Source organism: Oculina patagonica, chromosome 12 (genome assembly GCF_052425735.1).
Source record: "Oculina patagonica isolate OP01 chromosome 12, crgOcupat, whole genome shotgun sequence".
Classification (NCBI taxonomy): domain Eukaryota; kingdom Metazoa; phylum Cnidaria; class Anthozoa; order Scleractinia; family Oculinidae; genus Oculina; species Oculina patagonica.
Window position 1 is genome coordinate 14,661,928 of NC_135769.1, and position 16,505 is coordinate 14,678,432.

Consider the following 16,505-nt stretch of genomic DNA (forward strand, 5'->3'; position numbering starts at 1 on the left):
ATGTTTGTGAGGTCACAGCATGCCGATATGAATTTTGAATATTTATATAGGCACGCTGTGACCTGACAAACATAGGTGATAAGCCTGTGTTAACACACTAAAAAGAAAATATTTTGACCTTTGTGAAATTCTGCTCGCCGAAGCCTAGCCTGCAGAACAGGCGGTTTATTTTTTCCGGGGTTTTCCTTCGCGCTTCGCGCTCGCCCCCACGCGACCCGAAAAATTAAAACTCGCACTTCGCGCTTCGGCCCGCAAAATAAACCGCCTGTTCTGCAGGCTAGCCGAAGCCAAGAAAGTATTACAGAACATCATAATGATATGGCTACCAACTGACGAGCAACAGCATATGGCTTCCAACTGACGAGGTCTTCTGACGAAACTAGTTTTTGTAGTCGTATATGTATTAATTGTGTTGAAAGTAAATGCAAATGAGATTTTCCCATATCATTATGATAATTATTTTGAGTGACCCCCTTATTAACTGTCCCTTACATCCAGCTTATACTCCATTTATATCATGTGGAGGCTAATTTTGTGTCAAGTAAACCGTTGCTGGGAACGGTAAAAATAGGGAAAAGCGCCAGAAGTTTCAGAACTTCGACGATTTACAGGGGAGGGTTCATAACTTATGTAGAGGGAGGCTATGTCAATTGGTAGGTGCGGGGGAGCTATGTTTTCCTGTTAGGTTTTTTTTTTTTGGGGGGGGGGGGTGGGGGGCTATCAAAAATTTCGACCAACATGAAAGCAGGTATGAGGGGGGGGGGGGGGGCATAAAAAATTCCATAAACAGGGGCCCACGGTTATTGGAGGCAATGGAGAAGCTCATAGATGACTTGTTGGACGATACTGCATGGCCAGTTTGAGATATTATCCAGTGGTTTGATGAAGGTGTGAATAAATAAATTCTCACATTTATCAAACCCCAGCATTTCTAGCAAACCACTAACTGTTTTATAATTGGCTGTACAGCATGTGTAGACCACATGGCCATGATTGACTCCATTATACAACCTAAAAGAATTTTTAGTCTATTTGTATGATGTTAAATAGCATACTGTCTGTTTATCAAAATCAACGCATTCTGTGTATTTTGTTCACGTGAGATATTAGTGGAATGCATGATGCCTCGATAAACCGAAGGGCCATTTTCAGCTGGTTTAGAAGACTGCAGTGAATTTTATTTATGCTTGATAAATTTAAGTTTTTCATTCTCAATTAACTATTACTATCGAAACAGGTAGAGCGCGAATTCAAAAGCATGCGTAACGTTCGTTTTTGGCGCCAAACGGCAACGATCTGCGTCACGTGGCTTTGCTTGTCAAATGAAAAAGGTAAACGCACGTAGTTACATTTCTTTGCGTTCTGACTTCGTTGTTCGCGCCAAAAACAACCGTTACGAATGTTATTGAATTCGCGCTCTACCTGTTTCGGTAGTATGTGGTCCTCGGGACGCCATCAGCAATAATCGTGTCGATTATACTGACTATACTGCCTCTTAGGCTGTCATTGATTGGTTTTCCTGATATAAATGTCCTGCATTTGCTGTTTACAGAGAACGCCATCATCGAAAGCTTCATCAAATGTTGAATGAAACGTTCAGGAATGTGACTGCGTACGTTCACCTTTTTCATTTGACAAGCACAGCCACGTGACGCAGATCGTTGCCGTTTGGCGCCAAAAACAACCGTTACGAATGTTTTTGAATTCGCGCTCTACCTGTTTCGGTAGTAAATAGTAGTTTTGATGTCATGGTATTTTGCTTATGGTTGTCAGTTATGCAATGAGGGGGGGGGGGGGAGGTAGAAAACACACCGAATTATCGGAGGGGGGGGGCTTACAAAAAATGCAAGGGATAAAAACTAAAATCGACATAGCCCCCCCCTCTACATAGATTATGAACCCTCTCTTAAACAAACGTTTTGAATTTCGACGCGTACGCGAGGAAGAACCCCCTGTCAATTACCAATACTTGCCGCTCTGATCATCAACCTCTCTTTCAAAATCACCTTCTCTTTAAACTCTTCTCATCAGATTCTCATCATACACAGGAAGTGCAGAAAACTTGTCAAGTAAAGCGCAACTCGAAGCAAAGCTACTTACGAGTCACCATATTGTTTATTTGTGTATGCAGGGTCAGGATCACGTGACTAAGCGAAAACCATAACAAAAAGAATGTTCCTTTGAAGTCCATCAGTCCCCTCTTCTAACTATGGTTAAATGGTATCATCGCATAAATCTTGAATTTAATAAAGGCCATTAACCACTAGCTGAGGATATCGATCTCTAGCCATGCCTAAAAATATATTTAAAATGCAAAACAACTGGAAGTTCTGATTCTGTTTAATGAAAAGACAAGTGACCTAACTTATTGTGTGCGAGGAGTTTTCGATCTGCGCCAAAGGTTCATGCCAGCGACCATTAAATAAGTGACCTTTAAATCAATAATGCTGCCAGGATTTGTACAGTAACAACCGCTGACATAAACTTACAATTGTTAATATGTGCGTTAGTTAGTTAACTTATACTGACTACCACAAAGTGCCAGTAAACAAACGTAAGTCCAGCGTACAAAGGATGTTTAGATGACCGTAAATAAACCGTCGAACAAAACACCAACTACGATGAAAAAGTTTAAAGGTCAAATGAACAGAAAATTTGATTTCTTTTATTTTTTGCCCATGTGTTTATTAAGAGCTAAATAAACATATCCCGAAGTTTCAAAGTAATCGGATATTGCAAGTTGAAAAATGTTTTTTTAGGCCTTCATGATCGTAGAGTACTCGGAAAATTGTCGGAGATAAAAACTTGTGACGTAATAATTGGTGTTTTTGAAGACGACCGCAGACCGATACCGCAGACTGCATTTTAGAATTTAAACAAATGTGTTTAGTGACATTTCAAGCAGTCATTTCGTTCTTTTCGGCTTTTTTCATTTGATTGTTTGTTGGTTGTTGTTCGGAGACGCGCATTTTATTTAAATAAAATAGCTAAAGCAAGTTCAAGTTTTGTTTGCTGTCGTTTTGCATATGTGAGATATAGGTAGCATGCACGCTGGCATGCAAACAAATCAGGAGTCTCTATTGTTCTTTCTCATTAGCATTTAGGTAGTATGCACGCTGGTATGCAGACAAATCAGGAGTCTATTGTCCTTTCTCATTAGCAATTAACGATTCTCATTTGTTTGCGATATCGCTCTATTCTCTATTTTCCAATTGCCCAAAACACACTTTGTTTGCCCCCCAAATTTTGCATAAACTATTGTTTTCAAATTCTCTTGGGAGGACTGCATATTTCCAAAACAATAGTTTATGCAAAATTTGGGGGGCAAACAAAGTGCATTACGGGCAATTGGAAAATAGAGAATTGTCTCAAACTTTGACAACCAGTGCGGCCTGCGGAATCGGTCTGCGGTCGTCTTTAAAAACCACCAACTATGACGTCACAAACTAGTTCCATTCCTTCCATATTAGTGCGCAGTCATTCAAAAACGTTTTCGTGAAGCCTTCGGAAATCTTTGTATTTTTTGCTGTAATTCGCGCTTTAAGGCTTTGAAAGCAAAAGTTCCTTTTATTTGCACTCAATAATGGATAGTTTTAGTGTTTGGTTGGTTTAAATGGCATTTTGAGAATTTCTGTTCATTTGACCTTTAAATTGAGACTATTTTGGCAGATAGAATAATCAAAGCTTTGCACATTTTGTGTCTAGTCAATCTTTGCCAGTCTTCAAGCTAACGTAAGTTTTGGTCACAAGGCTGTCATTTCAGTTTTTGTCCTCTCCATCTGCAAAAGAGAAGCGTGAATAAATGCAGAATCTATATAACTAATAAGAAGATTACGTGGTTTACAGTACAACAGGGCCTTTTGGTGCAAGTGTCCACATTATGCTGGAATAATATTTAGCATAAATAGCGAGGCAAAAGAATCAAGCATTATGCTGCAACGCTCTTCATCCTTGTGTTAAAAAAATGGCAGAATCACAAGATTCCCCACAGCTGGTCCAGGTACCACATTTAATGATGCTACGTAAGCACAGCAGTGACATTCGTTGCGCATAAAAGAATAAGCACAGTACTGTGAAACACTGAGCATAATGTGAACATTTCTACCTTATAGTCTACTACGATTGAAGTTTACTAGTAATTATTTATCTCTTGGTTTAGTAAAAGAATGACTAATTTTATAATCGCAGGAAAAAAGCAGCCGAAAAACAACAACAAAAAAACAGAATCACACCTGAGACTAGTCTTCGAACGTAGATGTATTTTTCGGCGCAGAGAAACGACAGCCGTAAATATATCTGCGTTCGCAGGCTAACCCAAGACAGAAAAAAGGGGAACCTCAGGTATTGACCAGATAACGAGTTCATCCTGGTCACATGACAGATATAAAATGATTCATTTTTCCAAACCGATGTAAGGTATCCAAAGGAAAACTTGTTTTCAAGATAAAAAATACAATATTTTTAAGGAGGAATAGAGGCTTGGGATGTCTGAATCAACTCACCTTTTTCGTCTTCCTCTTCCTCCTCCTCTTCTTCCTCTTCATCTTCGTCACTTGATTCAAAGGTGTTGTCAGGAATGTCGTATATTCTAACCACACCCTACAAAACAAAGAAATATACTACTAAATTTAAATGTACAACATTAACATTTTTACATCTTCCTGTGCGGGTTGCACGACCGTTGTAGTCTCAATACGCGAACTTTTATACACTATTTTTATATCACAACGTGTAGTTTTGCCTGGGTGAGGCTAAGCTAATCTTAATGTTCTTAATATCTCCTTAGTTAAGTTACATGTTATAGTATTTCAATAAATCAATGCGGACGTGACCAGAAAACGTATCAAAGAATATTGTTTGCCGCAATGTGCTGTTCTACAGAGACCACATTTAACAAAACAAAAGGCCAAAATAAAGACGTTCTTAACTTATCTGACTCTCAGCCTGGGGTACATTTTTAGATTGTTCTTCAGTAATTATGGTCAATTTCTGCCACAACGTTTTTATGAAAAAGGTTCCTGAAATAAAATAAGGAGTGTAGTAAAAAGAAAACCCAGTTTCTGAAAGTGTCAGGAATTTATAAACCGTACAACAGGAAAGGAAGAGAGATAAAGTTCATAAAAAAACATGCTATGGTATGTTGGCCTTTTTATTACTATGCTATATTTAAATTGTTGCACTGCCAAATATTTTAAAAAATCAGCCAATTTTTATCCACTCGCTAATTTTCCTTTTAGATCTGGGCCAATCGAGCCGACAAATCATAGGTTTTAAAATTAGCTTATCGAAAACACAAAAACTAAATAAATTCAACTGTTTCTGGAGCTTACACCACACCATGATGGAGAAATGTCATGGCATGTGAAAAAAATTCCAGAGTTATTTTTCCTCAAATTAATGACCACCACAACTGCAACAATTACTTGTATGTGTACCATTTGAGAAATTTAAAAATTAGTAACACGGTTAGGGTCATGTGCTGTTGAGTGGGCTTTTTGCAGCTAAGCCCTAATTGCGCAAAACCACCGGGTTGAGAAGAAGCGTATTTGATAAATAAACGACAGGATTGAGCAGCAGAGACATCATAGTTCCCAAACATGCCCAAAAGATTCTGTTTTAAGTTTCCAGAGTTAGTTTCTCTGGGTTAAAAATTTCATTCAAAATCTTTGATCAGACTTGTGCTCCGTAGTAATGCAGTCGGGGGGGGGGGGGGGGGGAGGTTGGCAACATCCCATCTTCTCACGTTTTCACAACTTGCAAAGCAATCATTGGGGCGGTAGTCAGCAGATATCTTGAAGGCGCATGAGCAGATTCCCTTTTTGAGCTTACAAACAACAACAACAACAACAAAAACAACCACAGCATGGTTGCCGGTGGGACAGTTCGGTATTCTCTCTTTTTTGCAGCAGTTGAAGAAGTTTTCTCATTTGTGTCTTTAAAATGAGCGACTGTCAATGTGTCAATGTGGTTGTTGTGAAATCAAATGACGACAGCAATGGCAATGAAACTATGACGACAAATTTTTTCGGATTTGAACCACACGTTTACACTTTCAGCAAAGGTAGTTCTAGCCTCTTTACAAACACTGTCTGCATCTAGGCAGTGAAATTCTTAGAAAAATATAATTCATATGGCTGTCATGGTTGCGTTAGCTCTCTAATATATAGATTTAGGCAAGCCTAAAAGCGGAGCTCCCCATTTATTTAATTTTCACTGGAGCTTACAATGCTTTCATTCTAGTGAATAAGCGGCCAAATTACTAATGTTTATGGCGGTTTATAGGTGCGACACAAATTTAAATAGCTCACGGTTATACTGAATGTCAGCAGTACGACAAAAATATCTTAAAGCGGGGCAAAATCATTACTCATGGCACGAAAAATTACTTTAGAGTACAGTAAATTATCTGCTTTCTAGCAATAGAAAATAGTTTCGCGATCCTGTTATAGTTTCGCAGCAGTTTAGTAGACTCCACAATATCTATTACATTGATATAGGATATATTCAACGTGCATTACAGAGTCTGTCGGATTAGCTCAATCGGTAAGGTGCCAGTCTGCGGATCCGGAGGTCGTGAGTTCAAATCCCATAGAGTCAAGTTTTTTTTTTTTACCCCGTAGCAATAAAATGGTTTGTTTATTCTATCAACCCGATTTAGCTTTCGAATGCTCCTTCATGTACGATGCTGGCTTTACAGATAGACACGAAAGTCATCGATCGATTATGGCTCTCAATGTCCACTTTTTTGGCGGTCGATTACTTTCTAAACGTAATTTTCAGCCACATTTTGTTTCATTGCTTCTTGTTTTTCTTTTTAAACCTCTTTAAATTTTAAAGGCCGCCTTTATACGGCCGCCTTTATACGGCCTTCTTGCTTCACTATGGCCGCCATGTTGCGCGACTCCGTACGGACGCCGTACGTACGCGCCCGCGAACCATGCCGCTATCCATGTTCACCATGAAAACTCATTTCGATAGTGTTCCTTCTTTCATACCATTTGCCTGCCTATGGGGCTCCGCACAAGGCGCCTTCGGCGCCTTGGGAGCTCCGCTAATATTCAATACTTGAAACGCTATAAGAGCTCGCTGTCAAATTTTGTAGGATTCTGGAAGTACTTACCAAAATATAAATGCTAACCGCAAGCAAACCGCAGGAAATAAATGCTAACCAAGCTGGTGTCTTAAGGTGGCTCGATCGGATTTTTGAGTGACGATACCTTTCAACTTTGAGCAACTTGTATGTCACCGTGAACAATCTGACTGAAAATCAATCAATATAGCTGTACTAAAGAAAGATGAAAGTTTCGAATGAGACAAGTTTCGTCGAAATCGGAGTAACCATAGCAACATAATGACGTCATCACCCATTTTACACGAGACCGATTTTCTTGTAATAGAGGGATAATTTTGAAAAAAGGCTTCTAGATCTTGGACTTGACATAGTTTTCTCAAGGTCTACGAAATTTGAAGAATTTCTATGAGAGCGTTTTCGAGAAAATTTTGGATGAAGTTTTCAGGTGCTAAAATACAACAAAAACAAAGCAGTCTTAATACATTATTGAGATGAACGTTCACAAGGCCCGATCAAGTAACATTTTGGCCTAAAGTGAATCTTGAACTATCTAATTACCTTGGAAGAAAATCTCAGAGAAATCGTTTCATTTGATTTCTTGAAACATCGGCTTGAATATGAACTGGTATGAAGTGTTATTTCGCTCTTTTATCGAAAAAGGGCCTTTGCTTACTAAAATGATCGCAAAATAAAAAGCGCTCGATAGAATTTTTTTAAACTTGGCAGTCAAAAAGAAGAATAAGTTTGTAATGAAATGTCTGATTTTCAAAATAATTGAAACATTTTAAGGCAGTTAATTCAAAGCCTTAATTCAGGTAAACATTGCGCTGTTTTTCACCCTACATCGGATCGCTGCCTCATTATCTGTCTCCATTGTCTCAAGCCGCGTGCATTTGTAAATTCCAGTAGATTATAAATCACTAATTATTTATTTCTGGAGATTTTTATGACAATTCCGCCTTGGCCTTGAAACTATTAGGAAACTGAAGATAATACAAGTGCTTTACTAGCCTATTCCTCGTTGTTATTGTATTTTGGCTTGTTAAATTAGCTTGTTTCTGTGCAGTTTTCGGAAAACAAGCAGCTGTTATACATATTCAAGATGTGCTGAAATTTACAAATGCACGGGGCACGACACAATAGAGACTTATAATGAGGCAGCGATCCGATGTAGGGTGAAAAACAGCGCAATGTTTACCTGAATTAAGGCTTTAAATTAATTGCCTAAGAATGTTTCAATTATTTTGAAAATCAGAAATTTCATTACAAACTTATTTTTCTTTTTGACTGCCAAGTTTAAAAAAATTCTATCGAGCGCTTTTTATTTTGCGATCATTTTAGTAAGCGAAGGCCCTTTTTCGATAAAAGAGCGAAATAACACTTCATACCAGTTCATATTCAAGCCGATGTTTCAAGAAATCAAATGAAACGATTTCTCTGAGATTTTCTCCCAAGGTAATTGGATAGTACAAGATTCACTTAAGGCCAAAATGTTACTTGATAGGGCCTTGTGAACGTTTTCTCAATAATGTTTTAAGACTGCTTTGTTTTTGTTGTATTTTAGCACCTGAAAACTTCATCCAAAATTTTCTCGAAAACGCTCTCATAGAAATTCTTCAAATTTCGCAGACCTTGAGAAAACTATGTCAAGTCCAAGATCTAGAAGCCTTTTTTCAAAATTATCCCTCTATTACAAGAAAATCGGTCTCGTGTAAAATGGGTGGTGACGTCATTATGTTGCTATGGTTACTCCGATTTCGATGAAACTTATCTCATTCGAAACTTTCATCTTTCTTAAGTACAGCTACAGATTTTTAGTGGGATTGTTTACGGTGGCGTACAAGTTGCTCAAAGTTGAAAGGTATCGTCACTCAAAAATCCGATCGAGCCACCTTAACATTATATACCGAAAAAGGTCTGATGCCACACTGCCGCTGACTATAACATGAATTGATCGCTTTGCAAGTTGTGAGAACATCATTATTCGGTCCCAGACCTCCTGTCTTGCCCCTCTCCCCCCGAATGCAGTGATTCAAATGGCATAGCCGATTTCTTTTGAATTTTCTGGACTGCCTATGATTGACACAGAGTCTAAGATAAGGGTCAAGATAAGATGTTCGGGAAATGGAGGCTTAAATTTTTGGACTTGAACATAGAATGTTGTCAAACTATGGAACAAAAAAGGTGTACCTTTACATGCTTCTCAACGTTCAGTACCTGTACTCCCAAAATGTCAATGTAATTTTACAATTCTGGTGGTTCTTCTCCCATGTAATACAGTTAAAGCTCACTTAACTGTGGGTGCTGCCATAAGCAGCCATCTATCCTCTACACCTTTCGTGGCCGCTCAAGACAACCATTCTCGTAAGCAGCCAGCTCCAGTTACGGACACTTTTTTTCGCGTTCCGAGGGTGTCCGCTTACGAGAGCTTTGACTGCAATTGTATTTGTTCTGCTTCACTCTCTTGGGACTCAGCCCAGTCCTTACATGCATAAATTATAAACACAGCCTTCCCTAGAAATTTTAAAGCCCATATAACTGAAAGTTTAAAGAAAAAGACGACGCTTTTAAGTTTTAAAAACATGATAGAAGCACTATTCCCAAAAACAACAAGAAATGAGCTGCCTAGAAAAAACAGAATAGAAACCGAAAAAACAAAACAAGAAAAAAATAATAAAGCGTAGACAAATCACATACACATTGTGCCCCTTTTTTTTTTTTTAAACATCCAACTCTCAGTTTTTGACATGTGTTTGCTGCATTAAGAACTTTTTGTTTTGCAGCATAAGACAAGGAATTCTTACAATACACACCGGGAAACGCGAAGGAAGGTTTCCAATCAGAGGAGGTTGGACACCAGCCCGCGAAGAGTTATGGGTAGACCGTCATTTCGGCTTCATTTGAACTGAGACGTGAAAGAGTGAATAATAATAATTTTTCAAAAATTTTTTAGGGGGGTTAAATAATAAAAAAATAGGGAGAGTGAACATCGCACCGTCGTGCAAAATCGTTGCTTTCAACCAACAAGAGTCACAACCTGATCTCTTTGAAGTATATTTTTACATGGCAGCAACGTTTCAAATTTATTTATCTTTACTATACCGAGTTTGACGTTTCTTGGGCTCAATGGGCTTTTTGCGTATTTCAGTTGTTGATTTTACGTCGGAAAGCAGCGGAAAGGCGAATGTTTATTTTGCCGTTTAGCGAGGCACTTCTCCACAAACTAGACGGATTCAAGTCGCCGTTGTTTTGTTTGAGTTTCAGGATGGATCTTAATGTTTCTGATTTCGAACTGTCAAAGTAATCGGCGAAAATAAAACGAATGATATAAATCAACCACCGATAAGTTTTCTCATTGTAACACTCGTTTATTCAAAATACACAGTCAACAAATTAGATTACATGGATTGCATAACACCCGAAAGTCGCAACGCTTTTCTTGTCACGCAATGTTCTTGCCGCTTCAAAACAGGTCTTTTTTTTTTTTTTTTTCGACGTTATACTTCAAACGTGGAGTTAGCGAAATTATTGACACCTCGCGCCATATTTTCGTCACATCAACTATTACACATAGCAAAGTTTAACTCAAAATATCTTAATCAAATAGACCTATAGTGAAACGTGGATAAAGTAAATTATTAGAGATAAACATGTTAGTGAACTTGCAATCACTGTACTATAACTTTAAAACTTGGGTCGTGCCAGGCACACTGTTATCTTAATACATACGCGCGGTGGGATGTTAGAAATTGAACCGTAAGTTTATGGACCTTCTGCCCTGTCAGGGAATTATATCATTATTAAGTGCCGAGCACAGCCCCCTGAGTTAATGTTCAGCCACTGTAGTTTTGCTTCCTTAGGCAGGTCATCCCCAGTTCCCTTCTACTTCAAAGGTTGCGAGATTGTTGACAGTAGCCTAACAGGGCGACAGGGAGGAAGAGGAGGAGAAAATAACATTTTTTTTTCCCCTGCGAGGGTACTGGGGAAGTGGGGTTTGGTTTTGTTGTAGGTTTAGAGAGGGAAGAAGAAGGGGGGAAGGGAAAAATTGAGTTTCTGAGTTAGTTGGGAGGAGAGAAGGGGCGCGGGAAGGTGGAGGTCAGTAGCACACTACCACCATTGAGGAGCTGTTTCAGTGCCAGCCCATTACCTACCTACCCAGACCCCTCCTTACACAAAAAGGCAGCCGTCCCCCCCCTTGAGGAAGAGCGGCGCCTTTCAAGCCAGAGAGAAAAGCATACAAGTCACAAAGGACCACCCTACACAAGAAAAGAGTCGCCTCTTTCACATTTCTCGATGTTCCTTCACGCGGGCGCCCTACTACTTCTTGATCGTTCTACTTCTCCACTCCATCCTGCTAGATAAGGAAAAACACGTCTCCATTTTTTGGCCAAAGCGCCACGACTCATTCCGTAAGCGCAGTCCAGCAAGCAAACATTGAAGTCCACCGAGACTCTCACGCCCCATTCGAAATCACACACGCTCACATCACTGAGCGACCGCGCAACACGAGAGTGACGTTGTGTCCGCTCGTGTTTAATATGCGGTTTGGTCGTCGGGGCCGACTAATTACGAAGATCTACACCCGAGTGAGCGAGGGACACATTTGCATATCAAAGTCCCAACAAAAACCCGTATCCACGTGTTAAAAACGGTTGCAGGGGCGAACGGGGGCAAGGGTGTAAAAACAAAGAGCAACAAACCTACTTTTGCGTAATGTAAAGATTACGGCCTAAAACCCAAGGAAAACGGGTGAAACTTTTCCTTCAAAATGTGTCCTATGACACGTATGAAACTAACAACACCGTTCAATTGCTCTTCAGATCTTGACAAAAATACGAAATAATAAATTAACTAACCTCTGAAATTTCTACACAGTCGGAAGGAATAATATTAAATGAAGCCACAAAACGATTTTCAGATGACTAGCGTCCAAAAGAGATCAGAAAAACGCAAATAACTGCCACATTCTGTCACTGTAAAATATTTTTTACGGTTCGCCAAGGTCACGTAAAACAGCCATTCTCATTGGTCAAAATTAGCCATGATCGGTGTCCAACCTCCCCTGGTTTCCAATCTTCCATGTGGCAGAAGCCTCGATCTTACGTGACAAATTGGTGAGAATGACACATTTTTCGCATTCTAATCATTCTTGAAGAACAGATTGTCAACTTCCGGTATTTTGACAAACTGTTGTGATTGACACATTTTTCCCATTCTGATCGTTCTTGGTGGAAGAACAAATTTTCAACTTCTGCTTTGCAGCTGGACTTTTATAAACGTGGAGTGCACCTGTTATATGAAATCTGCCGGTCACTGTCAAGATTAGAGTTGCGGGCCTCTCTTGGGCCTGCAAAATCTTGCCAGAGAGACCCACGAATTGACCATCCATTACCTACATTAGCCATGTTGCCAGAATGGTTGTCCTAGCAGTGTAGTGGTGATCACAACCGATTCACCATCAGGGGGGCGTGGGTTCTACTGAACACAAATGACACCTATATTTACATAGATTCAGTACTCTTCTTCAGGTATATGCATATGTATATTGTGTCCCTTTCGTCTGCATTCACGCGCGATTACACACTGCATTTATAAGCATGTTTATGGCCATAACGTGGTAGTAATAATTAAATTGTTAGACCAATAATGGAAATTGGACTAAGGACTGCGTTAAGGAATTATATTACATTTTTGGAAATAATTTATCGCCACCAAAATCCAAAACAATCGTGGCTACGATTGTTCGCTTAATTTTGAAATTGTTCAAATAAATTTTTAGTTTGGTTAATTTGGACAGTTTCTCACACGATATAATCAAACATAAGATCTACAACAGTAGAGTTTGTTGTCGAGATCCATGGGATAGGAAACTTAGTTAACGCCGATTTAACATTTTCATACAAAACGATAATATATAAACCTTTTCCTTTAGCAATGTTAACATTGCCCTTGCATTCCAAAGAGAAACAAGTTAACAATGTTTCAGTAAGGACGGTTATACTCATTCATAACTCCTCACCTTTAGAGGGTCTTTAAGTATAAGGTATTTTCCATCTGGCAATTTCATGCAGGTATCAATGATACAACGCAGGATCCCCCAGGCATTATCCATGTTCAGGGCTATCTGAGAAGCAAACTCCTTTGGACGGAACTGCTGTGTGCCAAGGATTGCATGCTTTGAGGAATCCAGGTAGTTTACTCGAGACACGTACCTGTTGGGGACACCATAGTCATTGTGATTAAAGTGAAGAGAGTGAAGTGGAAGGGTTTGCGAGCATTGCACTCGAAATACAACGAGCAATTAATAACAAAACATAATTTAATTTGTCACTTGTGTTACAATGTACAAGTACAATTAATCAAAACTGAGAACTATTTCTTCTTTCCCTAAAAAAAGAAGGAAAGAAAAAACGTGCCGTACGCTCTTTTGAGGATCATGGAAAACCTATCTTACCCTAATTTGAGGTACTCTGATCCACCCAGAATAGAACTAACAGTCCACTTAGCCAGTTTACAACTGTTATTTCTTAATTCTGTTGCTAGTACGGCACCGCGCTGTGAGTCCAGCTTCTGACGCCAATCTACACCAACTGCCTGAAAAAACAAAAACACACACACACAAAAACTTCACACACTGAAACATGTACACAGTGTCTTACACTAACCCAATGCAGCTGAAAACTCTTGTAGAAAAAAATAAGGTCCGAGGCACACAAAACATTTGTAATGTCAGCTTGTTTGCCATCAGGATATTAACTAGAAGTTAAAGGTTTGTATTAAAGGATTGGGTACAGCTCCAAGCCAAGATCTGAGAGGAGGAGTTTCCAGCACAACCCCGTTTCTGCTATATTAAACATACGTCTAGTGGTTCTATATTGGAAGTGAGGTTGATAGAAAACATACCAAAACGGACAAGGATTTGGAGACAGAATTTTTATTCAAGTAAACATTAAATTTGCCGTTAGAAGCAAAAAACTCATTTTCTTACGTGTATGACATACGGTAATATTTTAGTGAGCGTCACTTTGTATTGATTCAATTTCTTGGAGCCAAACTATGGGGAGCTTTGCGTGCCAATTAAACGTAATTTGATTTGGAATGAAATCATTGGTTAAGCAATATTGCTTAAAATTAACACTTAAAATTAGCTTTTCTTGACCGTGGCATTCTCGTTAGTCCAGAAAACTCCATTTGAAGTCAGCAGTCCGCTTTTGATTTTTCTTGTCGCTCTTCAGAAATCTAAGGACTCTAAAGTCGAATGATTACTTCATCGCTTTTAAGACCTTGATGTTTATTTTTTCGGCATTCGAGTATTCTTTAGGGTATTCTCCTTCCACTAAGAGATCCATAAAGGTGTATTTAAATCTTTAATGCAAAGGAGTGAATGACCACGTTTAACATTGTGACAGTGAGCCGCGTGGATGCTATTTTGGTAATCACAGACTTCCTAAGCAACGGGGCCAGGGATTTGCTAACAAACAGCAAAACAGCGAGGCAGATAACCTCAAAGTCGAGATTTAAGATGCAAATTGGGGGCTGCCCTAGACAGGCAGCAAATATTGACATTTTGTTTGATCCTTTCTGACAAAAGATGGCACACACTCAAAAGAAAAACAAACACTGTGCAAATCTCAAGGCTCGCTACCAACCAACAGATGAAAACTGGCAAGAACAAATAAAAAATGTAGCTATGTATCCTCTGGACCGTGTCTCTTTTTTCAACTGATATACTAAGCTCATTGACAATTGACACTGTGGAAATCTGTATTTCATATTTCGAACTTTTCACATGATACAACAGACGGAGTGAAACACCTATGCATAAGTGATACAATTATCATGGACAGCATATGCTGTAAAAGGAAGATCTATGCAATGATACCTAAAGCAGCAATTGGCTTAGTTGAGATTGAGATACGTACAAAAATGCTAAGAAATTTGAGTGAAAAACTTGGAGAAAACTTTCATCTTCTACCCTGGCTACGCCATGGTAAGGAATTTCCACAGGGAAAGAGTAAAGGGAAAAAACCCCCGGCAAGTCATAGGGAATAGGTTGGAACTTCGATTTGTGCACGTGTCAGAGCAAAGCTGTCACAAAACGCGACCCTAGCGAAATGGCCAAATGTGGTAAATACTAAAAAGCAACACAAACCCTGGGATCCCACTCATTCAAGGTCTTGACATTGATAAACGATTCTTCTCCATTAGGACCCAGCATCATAGCATCATGCTCACATCTCACAATAAGCTCAATTCCATCTCCAAGGTTCCATTTACGATACCTGTAAATAAACTTCATGCTTAAGAATAGTGGCAATTTTCAATACAATACTACGTTCTTGTAGAAGCATGCTGTCAGAATACGCAAAACAAAAAAAAAACACTTCTTTAGGCTTTCGAGTTACTTTTGTTCTTGACATTTTGTGTGTTATTCCTTTAGAGAAAACCTGCTTCAACTCGTGTCTAAAAAGAAACAGACCTGAAAGCAAGAAAGCAAATGAACCTTTCTCTCCTTCAACACTTTTCGAACCTTTATTTCTTGTAATTTACTGTTTGTTTCTCTGATCTTTTGAGCCTTTTTCATTGTGATTTCCACAGTAGAATCCGAAACCTGATTGCTTCGTTCAACTTTAATCTTCAATTCCATGGTGCAACTGGATTTGTTTAACTTTAAAATCATCTTTTAGGAGAATTTAGAATTTCATTTCATGCTAAGCGAAAACGAAAACTGACATAAACATTGCCACGCTACATAATTGAGTAATCTTTTTAATTGATTGGGTGGCTTGGGGTAAGACTGAATGTGTTAGTCCTGTTGGGATGGTTTATTTCATGGGTTGAGCTATTTGTGCATCACTGAAAACTATAAAGCCCCTTACTACGACTACCGGTAGGAGGCATTTTTTGGAAAAAAAGTGCTTGCAGACAAAACAATTTTTATGTGCACTTTGTTACATCAAAACTGTTTCGTTGAATAGTAAATTTTTTATCATTTCAAAAACAAAAAACTAATTTAACTGTCAAAATGTCACGAAATTTAAGCGCTTATTTTGTTGCGAGCTTTTTAGAGCATAATGCAATATTGTGATGGTTTGTTGGGGCTATTGTCTGCTAAACCCCTAAACCACTAAAAGTGCTTAGGTGTAAACATTAATAGTCAATGAATAAATTAATATTAATTAATTAATTATTCCTGTGGACGGGGTGGGGGTGGGGAGCACCTGACTGTATGCCTCAGGTAAAATGTGGTGCATATGAAGATTTCAAAGGTACCGGTATATACCGTATTTGTTTCAGAAAACCCTTTGCTCTCCTTGTGGTACTATTCTTTAGATAGTACTTTGCGCCAAACACATGCGCAGATTAGATTACATTATATTCTAATAACGTGTATCACGTGTTTGCAGTAGGATTCCTGCCGACTCCGTGGCGC

The 16,505-nt window shown here is 38.9% G+C and overlaps 1 protein-coding gene across 1 annotated transcript in view; it reads right to left on the minus strand.

Moving 5' to 3' along the window:
- Positions 1-2,322: 2,322 nt before the first annotated feature.
- Positions 2,323-16,505, minus strand: part of LOC144632692 (eukaryotic translation initiation factor 3 subunit D-like) — a 64,127-nt gene continuing 49,944 nt past the window's right edge. Inside the window, exons 10-14 of the mRNA XM_078491397.1 lie at positions 15,225-15,354; positions 13,527-13,666; positions 13,092-13,284; positions 4,503-4,599; positions 2,323-3,779 (exon numbers count right to left, since the gene is read on the minus strand). Coding sequence (XP_078347523.1) covers positions 3,760-3,779; positions 4,503-4,599; positions 13,092-13,284; positions 13,527-13,666; positions 15,225-15,354 — 580 coding nt within the window. The 3' untranslated portion in view covers positions 2,323-3,759. The remainder of the gene's footprint in view (positions 3,780-4,502; positions 4,600-13,091; positions 13,285-13,526; positions 13,667-15,224; positions 15,355-16,505) is intronic.